Source organism: Papilio polytes, unplaced genomic scaffold, assembly GCF_000836215.1.
Source record: "Papilio polytes unplaced genomic scaffold, Ppol_1.0 DF824158.1, whole genome shotgun sequence".
Classification (NCBI taxonomy): domain Eukaryota; kingdom Metazoa; phylum Arthropoda; class Insecta; order Lepidoptera; family Papilionidae; genus Papilio; species Papilio polytes.
This window is the reverse complement of record NW_013525046.1, coordinates 2,288,773-2,314,621: the sequence shown is the minus strand read 5'-3', so window position 1 is coordinate 2,314,621 and position 25,849 is coordinate 2,288,773. Positions and strand designations below refer to the sequence as shown.

Sequence of the window (25,849 nt, the reverse complement as noted above, 5' to 3'; positions counted from 1 at the left end):
GATTCAGGTGGCCGCTTGCTCGTTAGTCACCTTATATTATAAAAAAAACATGCGTATTATCCCTCCTCATAACATGTCCATCCTAACCAATCAAAAACCAAAAAAATAACTTGCATATGGTTACTCTACTTTGGTTTTAAGCGATCCAGTAAAGACACAATTACGAAGACGTATGTAAAAGCTAGTTGGATGTGTTGCGGAATTCGCGGTTGCACGTAGCACGTTCAGTAAAGGTGATGAGTATGCGCTTTGAGAATTAATGCGTTCACATTTGCTCGCTACTTTGCTTAAGATGTTTACGGTATTTCTGAAGCTATGCAAATCCCGCAAATTAATATGATAATTTATGAATCCTTAAGATTTAGATAATAAGCTATTATTAACGGTTTATATTGGTCTAATAACAAAGGAACCCATTGTGGGTAATCCGTCAAAATATAGTACAAAGGAAATCACAGTAAACATGAAAATAATAAATTTTAACTTCATACACAGAAAACATAAGAAGACATTAAAGTATTTTTTCATAGATATCTCATTAAATATTTCATCAACTTTAATCTACTTTATGTTCCAAAGAAGTATAAAACAAAATCATGCCACGAAAATCCAAAAAAAAAGTTATGAATATTTTAAAACATTCTCGGTTCTCGCAATTCACCTCAGAATTTTCATTTCACTGCAATGAGCCATAAAACGCAAGATTATAACCACAATACAAAGACATTACAAAGTGAAGATGTTAATAAAACATGTGTTATTCATGAAAAGCGTGGAAAACAACGAGTTTGGGCTTTATTTTAGTGTTCGCGGACTTTTACAGTGCGATATTCCTTATGTTACGCCAACTCATAGAATGGGTAATAAAAGTATACGTTGTAAAACGTGATTATGACGGCCGCCGGCGTACGAGCGAACGCCTACGACGACACGTGACACTTTTTCTCACAACGACCAACTGAAATCAGCCCGACTATAGCATAAAACGTAAAATACATTTACAATTTAGGACAATAACAATAACTACACATAAATGATACATTTTATTTCTGTAAATTAAAACAAAAGATTATCTAGATTCAGGTTAGAACACATCACCAAGATAGTAAAATATCATCGAGGTTCCGTTCCGTTCACCAGTTTAGGGTACAAACTCCAACAAACATCCGTCTATCTAAATTTTCGTACATAATATTCATAAGATTATAGTATTGAAAACTACCCAAACGAATATATACGCCTTATCAACAAAAAACTTAAACCGACAATACTAGAGTTGTCAACATGCAAAAACAGTTGGCAACGCAACATGTACGTTACGTAAACAGCATACCGCTGACCGCTACAGCTCACGTGACCGCACGTACGTGACGCGGTTGAGAATCGAACCCAAACACCTCATTGCTTCGTTTTCACTTGAACGTTTAATAAAGTGTTAGGTAAGCGTTTTCTGTTATTTACCTTTGGTGTGTATAAATGTAACCTGCATTACAAACATATTATAAGGGAATAATCGCATATGACAATGAGAACATAAGTTATGACTGGAGGTAACAGCGGTAGAGGTAGCCTTAGAAAGAGATAGATGGATTGCATGAAAGGTGACATGTTAAAAAAGAGAATGACCACTGAGATGACAGAAGATAGATTAACTTGAAAGACAAAAACCGTTCACTCTGTTTCTATTATCGATCCATCCAACTCAAGATACATTTTTAATGTAATAATAAGAAACCCAAAAAAACAAAATAATGAATTTACAGCTTTACATCAACAACAATAAGTCACGATCTAAAAAGACCTTCAGAGATTATTAAAAATAAAAACGGGAGAGAAATGAAACATCCTGTGTCCCTTTGTAGTGTAAGATACAACCATTCGCCGGCGGTTGTCTCGATATTGCTGGCCATAAACAGTCTGCTGTAATGTCGTTGCAAATTGTATTAGAAACAATATAAACAATAGCTTGCGGCAATGTTGTAAATTGGCCCTTACTTGTCTTACAAATAAGACATATTTTAGATTAAACGATACATATGTATTACAACATTGAAGTGTAAAAACTGACACCTATTAGCTTGTTAAAATGAGATATTTGATCATTATTTCTACATTATAGGCATTTATGTATTTAAGTAACAGCTGGTATATTAACAATGTTTTGTCGTTATTATATTACGATTAAGCATACTTCGTAAAATGGTATGTCTAGGCTACAAACATCTAACACTAGTCTAGTCTCTTCTATAAACACGTACCTATGCAAAGATATTTATGTCATCATCATCCTCCTTATTCTACTCCCGTAGGGACGGCACAACAGGTTTTTGTCCTCCAAAAAACTCTATCATACGTCATCTTAGTCATCACTACCTTTTTGATCATGTCACCTTTCACGCAATCCATCCATCTCTATCTAGGTATACCCTTCAACACTCATAACTAACGTTCTCCTTGTAACATGCGATTCATCCCTCCGCATAACATGCCCATACCATGATAACGTTTTACTCCGTACCTTCTCTACCACTGGTTCTACTCTCAAACTTCCTCTAATATACTTATTCCGTATTTTATCCATTCTTGTTATGCACGCACCTATGCAAAGATATTTATGTAACTATCGTAAAATACCTTAAAAGATCAACCGTTTTATTCATCAAATAAATACAGCAGTCAAACATTACACAAGCGTGGATAAAAAAGAAAACGTCGACCATATTTGCTCCCCGCTTCCACGGCACGATTATAAATTAAAACGGGCGTCTAAGTCAACATACCTCTATCTGGTATTAAGATATATTTTTTGCAGGAGCTTATAAATACGTGAGGCAGGGGCGCCGCAACAGTCGCCGGCTAACGTTTTTACTCGCACGATTTACAACCGTTAAAATGGCAAACAAAACACAACCAGCTTATTTACACGAAGCCAAAAGGAAATCCGTACATACGGACAGGCGGGAAGCACAGACATAAATCCCAAACGTAGACCCGTTATTATATTTTTAAAGCAACAAAAAAAACGCGCTCACTCTTAAAACGATTAAGTCTAAATTAGATTCAAAGTTGCGTAACAACCGTCAAGTTGAAACGTAAACAGCGGTGAATATTTCGTTGGCGAAATGTTTTTAAGACGAATTTGCGAAAACAAAAAACAGTAGGGGGCTGCGTGAGGAAAGTTTGCCGCAATGTTGATGTGGCAACTTAGGATGTTGTTTAATCTTGCAGTGTAAGTCGCAAGTATAACATGAAAAGTACAACAGCCAGTGTGTTAAGTAGATTGCGTAACATAAGCTTAAAGTTAAAGGAAGTCACTAACAAACACCGAAGTCTTCTAATGATTCATTTAAAAAATAAACTTATTATGACATGAAAGTTAAATAAGCCCTTACTTCTTTTAAAAGTACTGGAACAGATGAGTTATAAGACCAGTGGTTAGTTCCCTTATGGCCAGTTTCCCAGCTACATTTCACCATTCCTTAGTGTTTTTGGTTCGATAAATTCTTTAAATGCATTTCCGAACTACGTAAGTTGAGTTTTACTCCTATAAAATTTAGTTTAACCTAACACTAATAAATCACAAGGCAATGATAAAATAAATGGAAACTTCAGCAACCCAGCTATAGAACGCGCACACCCTTGACTAAACTCTCGCACCACTGTTATGCGATTGTCGATTGTTCTGCAGGTAATTCAACTGTTTAGTTACAGAACTAAAAATCCAGTATCCCTCCATATAAGCTCATAGGAATCAAAACGAGAATAAACGGTTGTGCGATATTTTAGTCAAAGCCATACGCTCTCAATATATAAAGTCACAAATATGACAGAATCCTATCACAACACATCGATATAATTGGTAGGTTCAACTACATTCTGTACACAGTCCATTTATAATTCTATATAATATCTATTTAGTTAAATTAAACAAAAGGAGCAATAGAATGCAAATACGTAGTCAAATTTATTATGCACACACACTCATTCCATTCTCTCTGATAACTGGTACATGTTCTGTTGGAAATAATACTACGAACGCTTACATCACGTGACTACACGAACCAATTTCAATGCAATTTCGCGGCTACGGTTAACGAAAACACTTTATTTTCTTCCCATTTTCAGGATATAATGAAACCCTCAACATATTCTAGCAAATATAGACTAAAATACAAACATTGTTGTTAAAAACAGCACTTTAAATTATATATCAATATTTGCTATTTTATATAGTTACTAGCTTCCGCCTGCGACTCCGTCCGCGTGGTATTAATGAAAACAAAAGAAGCCTATGTGTTCTTTCAGACTATCCTCTACATCTATGCCAAATTTCATCCAGATCCGTTTAGCCATTTAGGCTACAAACATCCATCCATCCATCCATCTAAACTTTCCCATTTATAATATTAGTAAGAAGTGAGATAGTAAGATTAGAATACTCCGACCTAAAATGTCATCGTACTTAAAGCCAATGAACTTTGTCTCTGAAAACAAGTTACCTCTTAGAATCACTATTATTTACAATTCAAGACAGAGACAATGTGAAACTAAAGTCAAAGTAAAATCTATATTTCTATCGTTTTGTAACCATGACAAGGATAATGAAAAGTTATAAACAAATTTTTAACGCGTCATCATCATCACCAGCTACTTAGCAGCTTAAGTAAAGGGTGCCTAGGGCTCAGACAACCATGCTGGTGTGCGGGTTGGTTGACTTGAAACATATCTTTGGATTTCTTCGCCGATATGTGCAGGCATCACGATGTTTTCCTTCATCGTAAAAACATCGGGTAAATTATGTATATATGAAATTCGGAAAATCGAAAATCACAATGATACATGGCGGGTTTCGAACCCAGGATCTGTGGATTACAAGTCAAGTGCTTAAACCCCTGAGCCACTAACTCTCTTTAATACATCAGTTGTACTTAAAACAGCAGTTGCCCGCGGCTCCGCCTGCAAATAATTTTTTCCAAAACAAAATTTAGCCTATGTTACTCGTGGATAATGTAGCTTTCAAATGGTGAAAGAACTTTTAAAACCAGTCCAGTCGTTTGAGCCTATTCATCACAATGAAACAAAGTTTTCCTCTTTATAAAATTAGTATAACTTAAACTGAATAAACCTCTGTAATATGACCTTCTTAGTTGAAGGATTGAAATGCTTTCGTTTGAAACAAAGGTACATCATGAAGCTACAACACTAAACGATGCAAATCATTGTCGACGATACAAAACACTGGAGTACCGTTAACAATTTGGCTCGGAACGCAAACGGCAGGCTAGATAAGTGTTTATGGTGTAATTAACGAACGAAACTTCACACAACCCAGGCTAACATAAACACTCAAACGATATACAAACGCGCTCAGTTCACGCGTCCTAGTGTTTGATGTACAGATAACTAATAACGATAATGCACTCCTACATTCCCAACACCAATCTGCAACCTTTGTAAATGGACATTCCCGTTAGTGTGACCATATACAGGTGTTCCGAAATCCAGGAGCAAGTGGGCTAACGGCCGAATGCTGAAACGTCATTTAAATCCGATAAGGCCAAGCTTAGAGCGCGCGCACTTTTGAGTAAACTATCGCACAACCGTTTAGTCGCGCTTTGATTTCTACGAGCTTACATGGAGTCGCCCACACTACTCGATTTTTATTTGTGCAACTAAACAGTTGAATTGGCTGCGAAATAATCGAAAATCGCATTTGTGAGGTAGCTTAGTCAATGGTGTGCCAAATTTCTTTTCAATTTTTGACACCTATCCGATTATAAGCTACGCTTACAAAGCGAAGATTTAAAATTAGTTTCAATATTTGATCATCAGTCTTTGAAGAGTTTTACTACCAGTTAAAGGTTTTTAATATTACTTCTTATTTTATTGCGTAAAAATTTGTATACCAATCATAAATAAAAACTAGTATACTTTTTTTTTATATAACATAAGGTGGCAAACGAGCAAGCGGCCACCTGAATCCGCCAAAATGGCGAAGCGACCGCTGTCCATAGACATACGCAATTGCAGATGCGTTGCCTACCCTTATCCGACGAAGGAGGTGACGCACATAAAGAGGATATTTCCCCTTCCTATGAAAATCCGCCACCCTCAAATCCACTTCCTCTGCCCATCCTCTTCTTATAAGAAAAGGGTGGTAAAGAGGTACTAAAATTTGGCTTCCGGCAGCACACTCATCAGACGAAACACGGAATTGGTTCCATTTCACGCCTTTCTTCTTTCATTGCAAACATTTAACACAAAAACGACAAAAAGTAATGAAGAGCGGTCTTAATATAGATAAAAGCTATTACTTAACTAGACACGTCTTTACAATTTACATAAGAATTCAAATCGGGTGGTTATGAAAGACGTCGAAAAACAACACACAACTTTCACTGTCTGACCGTTAAAGGAACGGAACGCCAAACTATAACATTTCATGAAAGGGAAAGTGGAATTATTTAAACGTAAACTTTATTACTTTCTTTTTCTTTACTAGAACCTTATGGCTTTGTTATCTATCAGGACATCCAAGTTTAACAAACGCGGGTTTTTTAATAACATATCTAACATCACTTTTAATTTTTTTATTGCCATCTTCTTCTTCTTAAAGTGCCATTTTCTTCTTCTGAAGTTACGCCATCTAGGGAATGTTTATTAGATCATAAGGCTGCAATACAGGCTGCGCCTAGTGCGGGATTACTGTTTACTACAGATAATCATTTCTATTATCTTCAAAAGCAATGTTCTTTACCTTCTAGATATTTCTATTCAAATAAATTATTTTTCATTTGTTTTTCATCTGTTAAATATCATCTTCTATTATAATAAAGCGTAAACACACACTTCTTTGTTGCCTAAGATGTCAGCAATTACAGCATATTTTGAAAGATTCTTTTTTTAATAAAACGCCCTACACTTACGTCACGCTTTAGGCTATACATTTTCACGCCATTAAACTAGGGGGTAAATATTTTGTATAAAAACCCTAATGTGGGGAAGAGACCATAAGTTGCTGCCAACATCAAGGAATCAAGGTTGCCAAGGTTTGACATCATGTCTCATTTTGACATTTGCAATTGATAATTTGACAAATGTAAACAATAAAATGAAATTTTTACAATTTCATGCGGATGAAGTCGCATGGGAACAGCTAGTCCTATATGAAAATTAATACTACTAATCTTTCAAAGTATCATCACACTTAAGGCTATAACTCGGGAAAACTATTTAACAAAACCGATAAAACTCGACGAAACTTACCGGTAACTCAAATCCGACCTTAGTCACAACCCTATTTTTCCCATCATGTGTTACAAAAACTTCTTATCCTCATTCAATCAAAGTTCTCCACTCGTGTACGAACAAAGACGACATTGTAACAGAGAATCTTCTTAAACTTGTGATAAATCAGCGTTCTTATAATTACACTACTCCACTAAGTAGTCTACTAACTATAGTTTTAATGCCCCTCATCAAGGTAAAGAGATTTACGATTATAGGTGTACAAATTCTTAGTTTATCTCTTTGGGCCGTCCGCAATTGACTCTATGGATTATTTTCCCGTTGGGCCTATTAGTAGATTTATCAGCCTAACGGGAAACACCACGTTAGGAACATAAACAAAAGTAAATATGATTTGATAGCTAATGTAATGTAAAACAAGCTTATTTGATCCATATAATTTCCTTTTAAAATTATCGCTATACCTTCCTGATACAAAGCATATTCTAAACACTATTATAATCAAATAATTTAATAAGTTAACATGAGTTGCAAGGCGATGTCAAAACACATAACGACAATTGCGTTCGAGCAAGGCAATGCGTCGAGAAACGTCCGTTCACTAATATTACTATTACACTGTTACTGGCCAGTTGACGCAATAACGTACAAAGCCTTGGACACATGTATTTGAACACAGATCTAGAATATTATGTTAGACTTATTTGAAACCAGAAACAGAAAAAGACATCTCGCCCATTAGTATTATACTAGCTTTCGCCCCGCCTCTCCATCCACGTTAAAAAATGAGTAGTATAGTAGTATAGTATAATAGAGATAATAGAGTATATATTATATATATATTATAATATAATAGAGTATAATAGAGTAGTATAGTATAATAGTAGCCTCTGTGTTCTTCAAGACTATCCTCTACATCTATGCTAAATTTCATCGAGATCCGTTCAGCCGTTTAGGCTACAAACTCTAACGAACATCCATCCATCTAAACTTTGACGTTTATAATATTAGCAAGATAGTAAGATTACAGGTAGTTTTTGAAACGAAAATAATGACTTTTATTAATATTTATTTTATTGAAAAAATATGTATTTAATATGCAGTCATCCATTCTAACGCATTAGAGAATTGATAAAACTATTAACTAAAGTTAAATTATACGTCTCCATACAATTAAAGGCGGGCCAATTTAAATGTCTGCCAACTGCGGTGGAAAATCTAAATGGGGCATAATTATCGTCATTTAAACGAGGAGCAGGGAAAGTTCTGCATTCCCACCAAACACAGCCGCTCACGAACCGAAATTAAGGAGAGTATCAATTAACTACGCGGGGTGTAGGTTACACATAATATTTCACTTATTAAGGATATTCCTGAACAAAGAAAATTCATATCAAAGAACATATCAAGAAAAAAGTGACCAATAATAGGAAGAAAGTAGGTTATTTCTAAGAAAGTGTTTTGAATGATAACATTTTCACAGATAAGGTATTAAGATTGCCAGTTAAAAATTGATAACTCTATATAAAAACTAGCTACTAAATAATGAAATAACGATTCAAGAACGGTAGAAAGTATAATTATTATCAAAGCGTGATTATTTGAGGCACAATCACAAAATCCACCAAATTTTGGCAGTCTTATCTGTGTCCTTGTTTTAGTAAATTTAGGGTTATACTGTCAGAACCGCGTTCATAATGAACAGAAAGGAGGTCACGAAACTATCCACTGTTTCTCGCAAACAGAAATGCAATATCGGCCACAATATTTCAAGGCTATATTTAATGAAATAACATTTTAAAATGAATTGGATTATTTTAAAATGCTTGAAATAACTACATGATTGAAAACCATACGGTACCATTATCACCATACTAAATGGATCATCATCATCCCCTGCCTTATCCTACTCCCTCAGGGTAGGCGCACCGGGTTTTCGTCCTCCAAATAACTCTATCATCCGTCATCTCAGCCATCACTCCCTTCGTGATCATGTCACCTTTCATGCAATCCAACTAAGGTTAGTTAGGTAGGTACCTACCTCTACCAGTGTACCCCTCCACATTCAAATGGATAAAGATAAAAAAATAATAGGTGTCCACTAAGTTTAATAAGGCTCTTAAAACCCCCAGCTTTATCCTTCATCATTGCAAATGACCCTCATTACAAACTAAACAAAAAATCGTAAACCATGTGAGTTATAAACCTTTAAAAACTTAGCTCAAACGAATAGAAAATTAAACTCAAACTAAAATGAGCGTTAAATTTTTACTCCATAATTCAAATAAATCGAGCACAAAGCGCTGGATTTCCAAAAACTTTCCAACACACGAAAATAATAAACAGAAAAGGCGCACAAAAAAAACAAGAATATAATTCGAGTTTGCGCTCCGCAGTATGCAAGTTTAAACCACTTCCACGGAGTTGATTTATATGATAGTGAAACTTTGTCTTCATCGCGTGACCCCAAGGCTTCGCTTTAATTGCTTTATTGCATTCATAAAACGTGAATATCATCGAATAAGTTTAATCGACCAATTTCACGTTGAAAATTTCGATTTAATATTCGAAAACAAACCATTCTTTAATCATTTTTGGTGAAATAGGAGATATATGACGTCACTTATTATAACAACGTATTAAACTAAATAAATGAAAATCGAAAACAAAGAAATTGTAGTTAGAAGTACTAAAGAAATCGAGGGTGAATTAGGAGACATATGACGTCACTTATTAGAACAACGCATTAAATTAAATAAATAAAAGTCGAAAACAAAGAAACAGTAGTTAGAAGTACCAAGAAATCGAGGGTGAGTTAAGAGACGTATGACGTCACTTATTAGGACAACTTTTTAAATTAAATAAATGAAAATCGAAAACAAAGAAAGTGTAGTTAGGAGTTCCAAAGACAACAATAGAAGCTTAAGAAATTCTCATAAACAGTCTGCAAACCGGCTTCGCTTACATATTTATAATTATTTCTTTACATTTATAAGAGGTTTAATAACGTGTAATTACCAAGGTTTCATAACAGACACTAGCTAAAATAACTACGTTTTATATGACATCTAACACACCTTTGTAGGGGAAGCCTAATTTTAGTCCCTTTCCCTTTCCACTCTTTTCTTACAAGGAAAGGATAGGACGGAAATTGGATTTGACGGTAGAGGAGTCACATAGGAAGGGAAGAGATCCTCTTATGTGCGTCTCCCCCTCCGTCAATAATCAACACATCTGTAATTGCGGATGTCTATTGGCAGCGGTCGCTTCGCTATTTTGGCAGATGGTGGTCGCTTGCTCGTTTGCCGCCTTATGGTATAAAAAATGCTAGACTCGGCAATTTTTTATGTTTTATATTTTTTGTGGCATCAAAATATGTTACTATAAGGAAACATCTGATCGTACAAAGTTCAGTCTACATGCAAACGTGTTACAATTACAAAAGATATCCTTAAATAGAACATTTACATCTAATTCGGAGCAAAAATAGCAGCGGCTTCAAGGCGACAAGTTCACGTATTGAATATACAATGCGACAAATAATACGCCATATAAAACAAGTGACACCTGACGGATGTATTCAATTGGAATATTTACGTTTCAAATCATCTTGTGACCATGATTTTTAGATAACGTATACGATTTTTTGTTTTAATATATTCTAGGTATATTTGTATCCATTTAATATTAGCCTTTTCAGGATTAATTTGTGCTTTGGTTGTCTTTACCCTGATATTTTTACAAGGAAAAATAATCTTTTTTTTTGTAAAGTAAAAGAATGTTTTTTACATGTAAAATAAAGGTCAACCGGGCTGAGAAATTAAAATATTTACGTCATAGACAAAGAGATAGCAAAGAAAACAATATTAACATAAATACGAGAATATTCATGACATAACACAGGTACTGACATACATGCCATCTACAAGAATGTGTAAACGCTTACTGTAAAGTCAGTAACTCGCATGGAAGTAGGAAAGATATTTGATTTCCTGTCAGCTACGGATGCGCTAGTTAAGGGAGGTATCGAGTGGCGTACGAAGATTGGCACTGACACGTCTTGTCTCTTACGATCTCATGAACTGGCATACAAGCGACTGTTACATTTTACTGGCATGTGTATTCCCTTACATCATAAAAAAATATTTCGAAACCGCACCTTACACGATAAAGCTATGAAAATAGGTGACGACGTCCGGAAACGTATACCAAAATGGCGGAGCGCACAAATAACTTTTATGGGGCAATTTGCAACGAAGTTGTGTCATCAGTAAGACCAGTAAATCGACGGCGGGGAAACGTAAAACTGCGACGATTACGGCCCTAGAGACAATAAAGAGGCCGTATATGATGTCGTGGCGGTTGAACACGGCAGCGCCACGTATGAACAGTGATCTTTACATGTATCATATAATTCGCTATTATCACTGTTAAAATACAAAAAAAGATAAAAAGTTTTGTAACAATTTACTATATCTAAGCGTTATTATTCTGACCTTTAATAACACTGCTTTCAGCTTAACAAAATCACACCTTTCCATAAATCTATATTCCACTAACTTTCGTCCGCGAAGTCCGCGTGGGATTAAAAAAAAGTGAGTAGCCTATGTCTTCTTCCTGACTACCCTCTATATCTACGCCAAACTTCATCGAGATTCGTTCAGGTCATATATCTACCACTTAAATAGTACCAATTTTAATATCAGAGTTAAAATTTGACGATATTTTAAAACAGAGATCCTAACCCTCTATCTAGAATATTGAGTAGACGAATTTAAGCACTTAAAATTGCTATTAACAATTTAACAGAGATCGAACTGGCGAATAATGTAATTATAAGCGGACGTACGGACTGAAATATCGCAAGACTAAAAGCTTTATAGCCTATCAAATTAAATGCCCTTAATCTATTAAAAAATCGAATAAAAATTTCACACAGTTTTCAATAGTTTGGGAAGTCGGTCAAAAACATTAAACGTAGCTGAGAAACCATAAGATAGACCAATATTGCACAATCTCTCAGAAAGATTGGAAATAAGAATTCCAATCATCATCATCATCATCATCACCAGCTCACTATATGTCCCCACCGAGGGGCTCGCAGCCTACCCTAAAGTTAGAGTGACTAGGCCGTAGTCAACCACGCTGGCCAAGTGCGGGTTGGTTGACTTCACACATATCTTTGAATTTCTTCGCCGATGTGTGCAGGTTGCATCACGATGTTTTCCTTCACCGTAAGAACGTCGGGTAAATTATGTACATATGAAAATTCGAAAAATCGAAAATCACATTGGTACATGGCGGCGGGATTCGAACCCAAGACCTCTAGATTACAAGTCAAGTGCTTAAACCACTGAGCCACCGACGCTCTTCTTTTAATGAAAGAATTCCATTAATGAACATTAAACTGTAACCCTAGTACATATCTCTATCTAAAATTCCTTTTTAACCACGTCGAATAATAAACAACTTCTGAATCAAATATACGCCGGTCACATAAATGAAATAAGTTCAAACTAGACAACTGGAATTTATATGAGTTTCAATTTATTTCGTTGGCAACTTGGGCAAGTATAAAACATTCCTTATACACACGTAATAAGCCATCGTCGAGTTTTCATATCGAGTTCATACTGTCAAAGAACGCTCCCGTAAGAACCGCGGACGGTTTGGTCGACCTTTAACTAGGGTTGTCAATTTTTTTACAGGTACAATTTTTGTCGTAATTAAAAGAAGAATCAATAAAAAATGAAATATATTTAAGTGTCAAAAGTATTAGAAATGATAGTTGCTATAATCAAATAACCCCTCATAACACAACAATAGAACTTAACACTGCTAAAGGATTACACCTTCAGTTTTAACTGACGAAATATACAGTAAAAACTGACACACGCAATTTAATCTGTAATTTTTTAATGTACGGTCATAGGGAGAACTTCGTAAATTATGAGTTCATTTTTATGTTGCATAATCCGACTCTTGTTCAATTCAGTATCATACTTTAATGTACACAAACTTTAAAAACACATAAATTGTATAAAAATATAAATTTCATCAATATAAGAAGTGACAGCCCTGCTTACCGTATACAATTCGAAAAGTTTCAATGAAAATAGTTTCGTTTGGCTTTTAAGTTGTCACGGTCTAGGCGGCCGGCGGGACTGCGGTCGTCTGTCTACAAATAAGATAAGTTATTTCATCACGCGACAAATTGACGGACCGACCAACTTTTGTATACCAGCCATCGGTATCTCATGCCGGCAATTCACAACTCAATAACTGACATCACTTTTATGGCTTTGGCTTATAGTTATTACCGAGGCTAAGGGTACGATTAAAATAAAATGTCGGATTTCTTTCTTATCTGACAGTCACGTCATTTTTAAACTATCTAAGCCTCTATCAGCTAGTAGTGGGACAGGCCCTAAAATTAAGTGTTGCTATTGTCAAAAGATATGACATGTTTTCGAACGCGTTAATTAAAGAAAAATGTCGCAAGATTTAAATCTATACTAATTATAAAGAGAAAAAAAATGAATTTTGTATGTATTGAAATAACTCAAATTACTGGGCCGATTTAAATTATTTCACCATTAAAAAGCTACATTATCACTGAGTAAAGAAATTTATTATTTTTTTAATCTCACGCGGTGGAGTCGCAAGCAACAACGCATTTGATATAACTTTACTTTCATTCTGGAATTAATTTATTTAAGTTACTAGTGTGAAATATATTCAAAACCAGCTTAGAAATAACTAATTAAACCAAACAATTATAATTAAAAATGTAAAAACCACGTCAAACAGGTTACAAAGTATGAAGGAAAAGTTATTCACTTCATATAAAAAGATAAAAACAAAACCTAGCAACAATCCAAGTAAGGTCGAATATTTTAAAAAGGCAATAAACTTAAAAAGTATACAATAAACCTTGATGGTTGACAACGTAAGGTAATTACCTAGTTGAATTCGAGTATCATTATGCCGTAACACAAGGTCAAACGTTCACTGCCGACCAACTATTACAAAATTTTAACATCCGTCTTATATGCATACATTGCCCGCAATGTAACACGTCATATTTTTTTAATCACTGCAATGGGTAATTAAATCCATAATATTAAAGATAAAAAAGTTAGATAACTAAATTATAAATATTCGTATTCAACACGTATGATGGGATTTCTAAAGAGATATTTCATCTCTGTATATATTACGTGATTAGGTTATTAATAAAATCGCGATGTTTAGAGCGTGCGCACACCTGAAACTAAACTATCGCACAACGTTTAGTCTCGCTCTGATTCCTTAGACTGATTTATATGCAGGTATACACTACGCGTTTTTTTTAGTTGTGCAACTCAACAGTTGAAGCTGCAAAACAATCGACAATCGCACAATAGTTGTGCGTTTAGTCAAAGATGCGCCCGCTCCTACTTGATCTCTTCTTTCATATTAATAATTTATACTATTATAATAAAGCGTAAACACATACTTCTTTGTTGCCAAGATGTCAGCAAGTACAGCATATTTTTGAATAATTCTTTTTTCAATAAAAAGCCTTACACTTGCGTCACACTTTAGTCTATAAATTTTAACGCCATTAAACTTATGGGGTAAATATTTTGGATAAAAACCCTAATGTGGGAAAAAGACCATAAGTTGCTGCCAACATAGAGAAAGTAAGATTGCCAAGGTTTGTCATGTCATGTCATTTGACATTTGCTATTGATATTTTTTGAATTTTCGTAATTTAATACGGATGAAGTCGCACGGGAACAGCTAGTACTGTATATATACTGGCTTCAAGTCCAAAATTAGATCTCTAATTGGCATCTACAACAAGATTAAACTATTATTTATTTATAGCTGAAGGACGCCATTGACCATTACATCACAAGAGCTGTAAATGGCATTCCTTGTATCCCATCTAAGAGGACTATTCCTGAATTACCTGAGAAACGTCTAACCCAAAATAAACAGTATTACCTTGGTTTCCAGTCGAATCACATATAAAAATATATTTCTCTTTAAAAATCAGACGATATGTAAAATAGAGACAAAGCATTCGTAGAAATTTGCGTTAGTAATATCGAAAAAACAGTTTTTTTCGTCTATCCCTCTTTTAATAATCATAGAAACGACTGGACCGATTTTGACGAAAATTTGGAAGGGTAATATTTGTGGGCATATTAATTTTTTTTTATATTACAGCGCTAAAAAATGCGTGTAAAACATGTTTTTTGGAGTTGAATTTATTATAAAACAGCCATAAGATATATCGCTTCGATTAGTACTGTACTTTAAACTACGACTATAAACCGTTGACCTCTACCATTATTGCTTTCAGATTTAAAGGGCAACATTGTATTGAATGTTTCGTCCCACAGTACTCGCGCTTAGTTCGTTTCTCAATACCATTTTTATACTAATCATTATTGTCCCAATCCGGTAATAATAACGAAGTAACGGCTCGTGGCGAAGCTTCTGAGCCCTCGAGCTTAGTTACTTATAAACGAGTTTTAGGCTAAGCGCCATCATCGGCCACCTCAAGCCTGGTGAATCTGTAAATGCCAGTTCAATTTCTTGTCTATGGCACTCCCTTAGCGGATTGGGCCAGTTCGAAAAGAATGGCAACAATACTCTGCTTATTGAAAGTTTCGTAAATTTACAGGTGATCCAAAGACAACTTTTTTTTAATTTTAACTGTAAATATCTCTTCAAGACAAACAGTGGCCATTCAGTCACAAAAAAAATCATTATTGTTAGAGAATATCATCAAATTTGTTTTATAAAACCTCATTTCTCTCAAATATCGTACAAGGTGAACGAGGCTCGTTTATATGCTAATACGAAATATTGTTATAATCTTAGGCAATTTCTAGAGTTCGTTGCACGAAAATTTAATGTTCAAATTCCCGACGTCGAGCGCCACTAAACGACTACTAGATAAAGAAATCGTTAACCTGATTTCAGGAGAAAAACCTCGGGGTTTACTTTCATCTGCAGTATCTAAAAAAAATTAAAGCTTGCTCGGTTCATTAGGATGTAAAAAAATATTTCTTGCTAAAAACCTTTTTGTTTCGTAAACGAGCGCAAACAACTGCATCTTAAGTAGAATCTTTTTTTAAATAAAGATTTCATAGTCGTTCTTATTCAAGTAAGTACAATTAAAATAGTTAGATACACTTGATTTTACATTATTATTAAAATAAGTTTCCAATCTAACAAACTAATTATAATAAATGCGAAAGTTTAGATGGATGTTTGTAAAAGTTTGTAGCCTAAATTACTGAACAGATCACGATGAAATTTGGCATAGATGTAGAGCATAGTCTGGAAGAACATATAGGCTAATTGCTTTTGTGTTTTTAATTTCACGCGAACGGAGTCGCGGGAAAAGGTTAGTACTTAATATTATTATGCGTGAACACACACTACTTTGAGGCGTGGGATATAAGAAATTACCGCATATTTTTGAATAATTATTTCTATAATAAAAACCTCTACATTTACGACGCGCTTTAGGCTACATATTTTCATGCTATTACACTTAGAGGGTTAATAAATTGGAAAACACCTAAATGTGGGAAAGGGACCATAAACTACAAGCTGCCAACATCAAGGAAGAAAAAATATTTTGATATTTGCAATTGCAAATTTGATAAAACTGTAAAATACAGTTTTTATACTTTAATGCGGATGAAGTCGCACGGGAACAGCTAGTTATAATATATCGTTAGTAAGAAATAGTCATAGACCCAACAGTCACATTACACTTGTGCCGAAGTTTCCTCAATATCATATTCATAAGTAAAGTTTTAGCGAAGTTTTATACTACAATGACGTGATATATGCGTTGTACGAGACATCGATCCAAGTCCACTCATGCCAGACATTCATTGACTCTGTTATGAAATATAAAGGTGCTGACAAATTAAAGTGCTAATAAATCAAACCAAATTAATGCAGTGCCAATTATTTATCTTGAAAAGTCCCGTCATGTACTTATTTGGCTGTCAAAATCTTACTAATATTGCGTTAGTTTAGAAAGATGGATGTTTGTTAGAGTTTGTAGTCTAAACGGATTTCGATAAAATTTAACATAGATGTAGAGGATAGTTTGGATGAACACTTAGGCTACTTGCTTTTTTTTAAGTCCGCGCGGACAGGGTCGCAAGATACTTATTAATATATTCTTAGGCTTGGTTGGGAAGTACAGAGTTCACATACCTGTTTATAGAAGTTATTATGTGTGCTTAATACGATCGCAATCCATACTTCTATTTCATTTCTAATTAAATTAAACATTTGAAGGTCACAATGACTTTAAAACCAGTGTAAAGACTAAAGATTACTTGACATATTTTCAGATATCAAAGCGAGGTAATATGTGAACACCCTTAGAAGGAAACTAACCTGTTTTAGGTCATTTAACACGAAATACATTCCCGCATCGGAATGACGGCGGTGTAGAGTTTTATCTGCAAAGTTGAGCTATACGTGTTCGATGGAGCGTTCACAACGCCACTTCTCATACATTCTGCCCGCATAACTCTATTTACTACCTTTCTGATGTAATACAAACTTCAAACTGACCTTGAATAAACCTAATAAACAAAAAAAAAAACTATTGTAATCTACCACTGAAACTTTGACTTTAAACTCACTGTGTTTGTGCTCACTGGACTGGAAATAATTATTATGATATGCAAAACAACCATCAGCAAGGAGGTTGCCACTATACTTGATATGCAAATATTTGATTGCTAACAAGCATTTTTACAACAAAAGTCAATACAACAACCATATCCATTTTCGCCAATACCCAAACATTTTTATTACACCGGAAATGAGGTCGATAACACTATAGGCAAACAAGTCTAGTTAATTCCATGGACCAAAGATAATAAATCTAATTTGACGCCCACCAAACATCACAATACATAATATTATCAAATTACATATAACATTTAAAAATTCAATCGATCACGTTGTAAAACCCAGCATGATAAAATGAGGTCAACGGTTTTCCAATAGGAACATTAAAATGTAAACATTTGGTAAGATAATTTACTAAATAAACACTCAAGTATCTTAGCTAGAATTGATAGCCTAGTTACCTAGTACCACTGAACAAATAGTTACTACATTGTCCTATAAAGACGACTTTTTAACCTAAGGTAAGATAATCTATGAGATTTTTTTTTCACATAGTAGATTTTTGTTAATTTACATTTCCTATAACCACTCCAACTAAGCTCTAGGCTTGTAATAGTACATGGTTCACAATAGTCGAATGGGATTCGAGCCCTCGACCGCAAGATCGGTAGTCCATACCCAAACCATTAGGCAATTGACGCTTATATAATTAAATAAAATGATATATCTTGAAACACAATATTTGCGAAATCAGTCGTCACACGCGTGAAATTAAGCAACATTCAGACTACGTAATTTCGTTACCAAATCGAGACGTCATCTCCCACAATATAACGTTAATGGGTCACGAACAAAGCGCCCCCCTTCCCCCTCACGGGCACATACACAACGGAGACAATAGAATAAATGCGAGCCGCTCTAATTAAGGGCGACAATGGCATACGTTAATTATTACATAGGTCGGACTTTTTTCGCCATTAATAATGTAAGCTTCAACAAAAAACAGTACATTTTATATCAGTCCTCTCCTAATAATGTTAATTGGCCATTGTTAATGTAAAAAGCCTTAAGGGTTTCGAAGTTTTACTTAACATGTAAGTCTCCATTTAACTACTATTCTCTACACTATAGAGAATAGATATAGAATCCATAGATTTTTTTTACTTTATAGTACATTTTTTAATACCATAAGGTGACAAACGGCCACCTGAATACGTCGACATAACCGTTACGCTGCCTAACTTTATCGATTATTCTTACTGGCGTCTATTTAAAAAAATATTAATAGCAAGCCATGTTAAATAACGACACAAATTTAAGCTCAAATATTGTCAATTTTACAAAATTCTATATTATTGATTTATTCAGACAAATTGAAACATTAAACCGTAATTGTTTCCTATACATTAAAAGCAATCTCTTATCAAAATCAAGTACATATACAGGTACTGACTCACATATACTGATTTAATATCCGGCTCGAAGGACCATGTTTGAGCTCCTATCTCCAGATAGGGCACAATAATGCACTTTTAGAATAACAAAATAGGTTTTTGTAAAAGATTACTAGTTATCAATGACTATCTTATTTTACTTGTGACACGACATTATTCTTCTTTTTCTTTATAAAAACTATACAAACTTCATCAACATGTTACCGTTATAAGTACACCCTAAAGTTATGTCACAAACAGGCAACGTTTTATCATCATTGCATATTCCATCAATTAATTACAGTAGCATGATTTAGCTTTTATAGTGCAGGCTCACGTCATACTGGAGTTTAATTCACAAACAGATCCACAAATCTAAAATGACTCTGACTGATGAACTGGACTGACTATTACCTACACATTCAGTACTGAAAATTAATTTCAATTCAACTGATCTGATATTAATTATCTGTTTGTAAAAGCTATTTTAAATGGTATATTGTGCCAATATTAGATTAAAATAGGACCCCCCTAGAAGCACTATTTTTCAAATAAAAATAGAATAAGCAAAATTGGTACATTAAGACCAAAGATTTGCGGTAACTCAAACAAATACAGATAAAATGATAGCCTCCTTTTAGGTTGTTGGTTAAAAATTGTGGGACATAGTAATTTGTTACACCACAAATAAAATTAAGGAAAAAATAGGATTGTTATTTCAGTTCTTATCTCTAACAAATGTTATATTTTTCCCTGTTATATGACCTTATAAAAACTTCAAAAATTATAAACAAGGTTATATTATTCATAACATGATAGTTATATTTTTGTATATAATTATCCTGTCAAAATGTAACAAAACGAAGTTCAATCTATCTATACATATAATAAAATTAAAGTGTCTGGTACTGTCAAAAATTCAGATTTCGGGAACATGATGTTGGTGATAACGAAAATCGCATTTAAACTTTCTTTGTCTGTCTACAAGCCGCATTTGTTCCGAGCAACCTCCAAAACGGCTGGACCGATTTCGACCAGTCTTTCACTGAAGGGTTGCTGACATAGACGTGCATATTATAGGTTACTTTTTTTAAAATTCCGCGCTGTATAATGGCGTAACGGGTGGTCCTTTGCGCTAACGAAGTTTGCGTGCGACAGCTCTTTAATTCTAAAATTTAATTCTTTGATTGTATATGAATTATGAATACTTTACAGTGGCATATTTTATGATACAAATACTTCCTATTCACACACATTCAGTTTTTCTCATATTATTAGAAGGATTACTCATATCTATTATCGATTGCTATAAAATCGATACTAAAGGAAGTAAGAAAGGAAGTTTTTATAGCTGTACCATTGTTCATTTATTCAAATAGATATCAAAGGCTGGGAACTAATAGGAGAGTAGTTAAATACTTTGCCATAAGAACTATAACAATTACCTTTGTCTTATAATTGCCAATGTAAACTTATCAACTAACACTATTAGATCAATGCTACAATGTCATGTGCTCAAAACTATTCCCATGACATTTGGTACAGTTACATGTGAAAGAAAATATAACTGTCTTCATGCTTGAATTAAAAAAGATCACTGCGAGTTTATACACTCATACAAAAACAATGACTGCAACTAGCTGTTTATGGTTTAATTGCACCATAACATAATTTACATACCAATAAAAATGAATTTAATTAAAAAACGAATATACCCTATAACCTAAGCCATTAAGAGGAAGAATATATCATATGACTTTCACTTTTTGACCGACTTCCCAAAAGAATTAAGTACTCAATATGTCTGTATGTTTTTTTATTTATATATTTTTTTATGTGTGTTACGGCATAACTCTGCCGATAGTGGACCGATTTTGATAATTCTTTTTTTATCCAAAAGGTAGTGCTTGTAGGTGGGTCCCATTTTTTTGTCTATTTTTGGAGTCAAAAACTACGACGTAGTTAAATAGTTTTGTTATAATATTTACAGCCTTACAAATTAACGCGGTATAAAGTTAAACTTGAATAAACTGAGTATAAGTAAAATTTATACTACAATTTGCTTATGCTCAGTTTATTCCTAAGTTTAACTTTAAGGCGTAAGTTTGTTGGTATACAAGGAATATTGATGTACATAAGCATAACAAATATATGTAAAATATTACCTTCTACATAAATAGAGTAAATATACAAAAGTTATCTGCTATGACTCAAATGGGGATTTGTATTATGACTGGTTATTTTCAATTACTATATAACTGCATTTCAGTTATTATTAATTTCTTAAACCATTGCTAAATGAACATATATCTAATAGATACTTTCTGATATTAGGGACTAAATTAATGACTTATTAACAAAATAAATAATAGTAATATGGTTTTAATAATAATTTTTTTACAAGAAGATAATATAGTGATAGAATAGATAGAATAGTGCGTTCTTCCATACATTACATTTTACTTATATCTAGTAGTTATACATTTTGAAGTAATACCTATTTTTATTAGTGTATTTCTATGTTGCATTTGTGCGCGAGTGTGTGTTTATGTGCATTTGTGTGTGTCTTTGAATTAAAGGTTATAAAGTATTGGTTAATGGAAAATCTAAAATCATAAATACTAAATTGAAATGAAGTTAGAGTTGCTTTACACCTATAAAATATTCTGTTCCAACGAAATAAAATATACAATATGAAAAAAATTGGCAGCAAGTTATTCAAACAATATTATACAAGGTGAGTAAAGTGAAAGTGCCACAGTGTATTATTTCACAATGACCTCAATATTCTCTTTGACAAATCACAATGTGCGGCAAAACTGCAGCACATATCAAATGTTGGTATCAAATGATTATTTGTTACAATAAGGTATATTTATTACAAAATAAATGATGTAATAATGAAATTGCAAAATTATTTGGAATTGCTGAGCAAATTTTTTTTTATATGAAGAGAGGGTAAACGGGCGGCGGGAACACAAAGTTGGTCAATGACGCCCATGGACATCCGCAACACCAGAGGAACTACAGATGTGTTGCCGGCCTTTGAGGAAATTGTAAGCTCGCTTCTTAAAGGAGTGTCTCATGGAGGCTTAAAAAACTCTATAATCTTAGTAATATTTTACACGACAAATTTTTAATGGATGAACAGATAGATAGATGTGTTTTACTAAATATCTCCCAAATAGTTCATTAATCTTGGTAAAATTTGCTGGGATGTTTACTTTTTCCATACATATAAACTTGGGGGCAAAACCTTGTAAATAACATTGTTTTTTGTAGCCGCCATAAAATTTTTATGGCAGTACAATATAATAAAATTGTCTAATAGACATAGAAGCAGTAAAATTTAATTAGCAATGCATTAAAATTTTCTTATGTGTACTTAAAAATGTAAATAACATTTATTAATATTTGATAAGATTTGACTTTATGTGTAATAATTATTGTAATTAAACTGTTTAAACTCTCAAAAGGCATTATCAAAAAGGAATTAGAAATGTCTCAACAAATCAGGGCTCTAAAGATCCTTGACAGGTCCAAAACTAATTGGTCCATCGCTAGAAGATTATAAGTGAGTGTTTAATTCGTTTTAGACAATAATTTTATGTAAATTTTAATTACTAGTAATTCATTCATGACCCCTAAGATATGGTATTTCAAACAGTAGCTAATCATATGCTACCTAGAGAAACAATAAACAAAAATCAGCTATTGTTTGTGGCCATTGTTTACTTAAGATTTCATTCACCGCTCTGGTGAGTAGTTGTTGTTTTTAAATTACTTTAAAGAATGAATATCGATATTCAGCCTTGTACAAGTAATTTTTAACATTGTTCTTGAATATTAAGACTTGCTGAAGATTAATAAACTAGAAAAATCACATATAAATCTTTAATATTTTGAATATTGCATATTTTCTTAAGCTACTGGAGTGCAATGTTCTCTATAGATATAAAATACACGCAGCAGTGTTGTAACACCTGTATTTCGTTGCCCAGGCAGTACTTCCTCGGTTTCAAGAGCAAACAACTTTCGCCAAGCTACGGTGGGCATGCGCGAAGGATCCGGCGCGTACGCCGCTGACCGCGCCAAACACCCGTAACTAATCGCTAACACTATTCAAACGCGCCACGTCTAATTTATTTCTTTTATTCCATAGCCCCCAAAATCTCAGTCTTGCCTTTTTTACGACCTATAAACATAAACTCGCCAAGATAAACTTTGATAATAATATGTCAATTTCTTTACACCGTTTAACATATTTTTTGTATAACCCCCTAGAGTAAAAAAGGAAATACTCACCGATATGTTTATCGCACGAATCCCAAACAATATAAAAACTGTCACTCACACGTTAGACACAAACACACTACTTATTCACCTCTTGACATCTGACATGGTTTAAAGAAATTAACAAAAAAATCACACATATAATTCACCGATATCGTAGAAGCAAAAGTGTTAAAATAAAAACAATACGGTATAACAAAAGTTGTGCAAAACGATCGCAAAATAACGATACAAAACGTAAACAGCTGCCTACTTTGACAGAACCGTACACTAAACTGACAAATATAGCTGCCAACTGTAAAACCACTTTCGCTTCCAGAGTACCAACTTACAGATAATAAGTGTTTTGAATAAATTAAAACAACTTGATTTATTTTAACTTAATCTCGAGTGCATTAGTTTATACAATGGTTTAACTATGAACGTTAATGTTTATCGTTACTTTCCAACGCCTTAACGTCATTTATAGCAAGTCCAACACTTTCTTAAAATTAAATTAAACCAGTTAATGATGAAGGTTTCTGATACTTAATTTTATCAACATTGGGTTTTAAATTTCTGTTGATATATTTTACCAGTATACCTAAAGGTAATTGCGTAATAGCAAGATATTGAAGTCAATCAATCCGCACTGGACCAGATAGTTAGCTAGGGCCTAGTCATCCTAACTTAGGGTACACTCCAAGCCCTTCAGTGGGGAAGTATAGTGAGCTGGTGATGACGATGATTACGTTAAAGACTACTACTAATTACTGCGTGGAATGAAGTCATTTTGATTTTTTTCTCAGTTGAAATTACAGGAGTGTTACGAATGTTCGTTGTATTGTAGTGCTCAGTGCCCAGTAGAGCCTATAGTTGGAAAGATGGCGGAGGCAAGTGACTGCAGGACAAATGTTTTATTTTCTCTTTGATTTAATTGACACTTTATATTCAAGTCTGGGAATTGAAGAATTCAGTTTAAATCAAAATCAATTCGCTTATCGCTGTATCGCTGTATTTTAAAATAAAACTCTTTGATAAAGTTACTACACTAGCAACATTATGAAAACTGAAAACTGTCATTTTTCGTCACCATCGTCAGCGCGATCTGTCAGTTATTGTGTCGGGATCTAAAATTTATTGCGTTTTGTGTTTAAATATAGTTGCAAATATTTCCATTGTGCTACATAATATTTATTTTGCTAAAGTGGCGTATTAAAATCGCAACCAATGCCGCAATTTGAAGATAATCCCTTTAGTGATCCAACCATAGACAATCCGTTTGCTGTAAGTGAATTCGATAGAATTGTATGTAATTTGTTATGTATCATTATGATTATTTATTTTATATTCCTCGGACTTTCAGGATCCGTCTGTGCAGCAAGTCGCGAGAAGTACAACAAATGCGACCCGTGGTTTGGACGACTACAACCCATTTGATGGACAACAAAATGCAAATCAGGCTACGGTATACTACTGTTATTAGTCATAAGAAATCTAATGAACTGTATTATTAACCACACTAAGGATCGTATCTACATACGTGGAATATTGTACATATTGATTGCCAAAATCTACATTATAAATAATATACTCCATTAGTACAATATTGTAGATCTGTTAGCCATTTTATTTATGTTATGTTAGCTAAGATAAAAAATTTAAATATTTAATGTATACATAAACTGTTAGTCTTATCTTTAAACTCTTATCTTACATTTAGGACAATGTTTCAGTTAATTGTTCAAATAATTGCTTTTATATCTTGTTTATGGTTAAAATAATTACAACTGATAGCTTTGAAAAAAGTATTAATTTATGACTTTATCTTGGGAACAAGTACCCTATAGTCCTTTATGCTTACATTATGCAAATAAGTCTTTTTACATATATTGGTATCTAAGTTCATTGTCTCCGAGTTGAATTTCTCTCCACCTACATCCATTTACATCTTGGTATACCTGAAATAGTGTCTGCTATCAACTCATACAAAATTCCAAGCTGCATTAGAAAATAACTGTAACTTAAACCTTAGATTATCTAGACTGACATCTACTTAGGTTTAAAGATATTTTTTCTCATAAAAAACACAATGTTTCACTTACAATGAGAAAATTTAAATATGTACAATGTAATTATTAGCTTGCGGGTAAGTACATGATATTGTATAAACACAAAAAGACACTAGGTACAGTATTAATTAATATAAATCAAAAGAAGCCTTAAAATAA

General features: G+C 33.7%; 2 protein-coding genes across 2 annotated transcripts in view; one reads left to right on the top strand and one right to left on the bottom strand.

The window, feature by feature from the left end:
* The window catches only part of LOC106111512 (furin-like protease 2), a 189,111-nt gene extending 165,190 nt beyond the window's left edge, over positions 1 to 23,921 (bottom strand). Inside the window, exon 1 of the mRNA XM_013293630.1 lies at positions 23,652 to 23,921. The gene's annotated coding sequence lies outside the window, so the exon portion shown is untranslated. The remainder of the gene's footprint in view (positions 1 to 23,651) is intronic.
* Positions 23,922 to 24,687: 766 nt separating this feature from the next.
* The window catches only part of LOC106111511 (secretory carrier-associated membrane protein 1), a gene marked incomplete at its 3' end in the record, with an annotated part of 6,998 nt that continues 5,836 nt past the window's right edge, over positions 24,688 to 25,849 (top strand). Inside the window, exons 1-3 of the mRNA XM_013293628.1 lie at positions 24,688 to 24,905; positions 24,985 to 25,086; positions 25,355 to 25,385. Coding sequence (XP_013149082.1) covers positions 24,849 to 24,905; positions 24,985 to 25,086; positions 25,355 to 25,385 — 190 coding nt within the window. The remainder of the gene's footprint in view (positions 24,906 to 24,984; positions 25,087 to 25,354; positions 25,386 to 25,849) is intronic.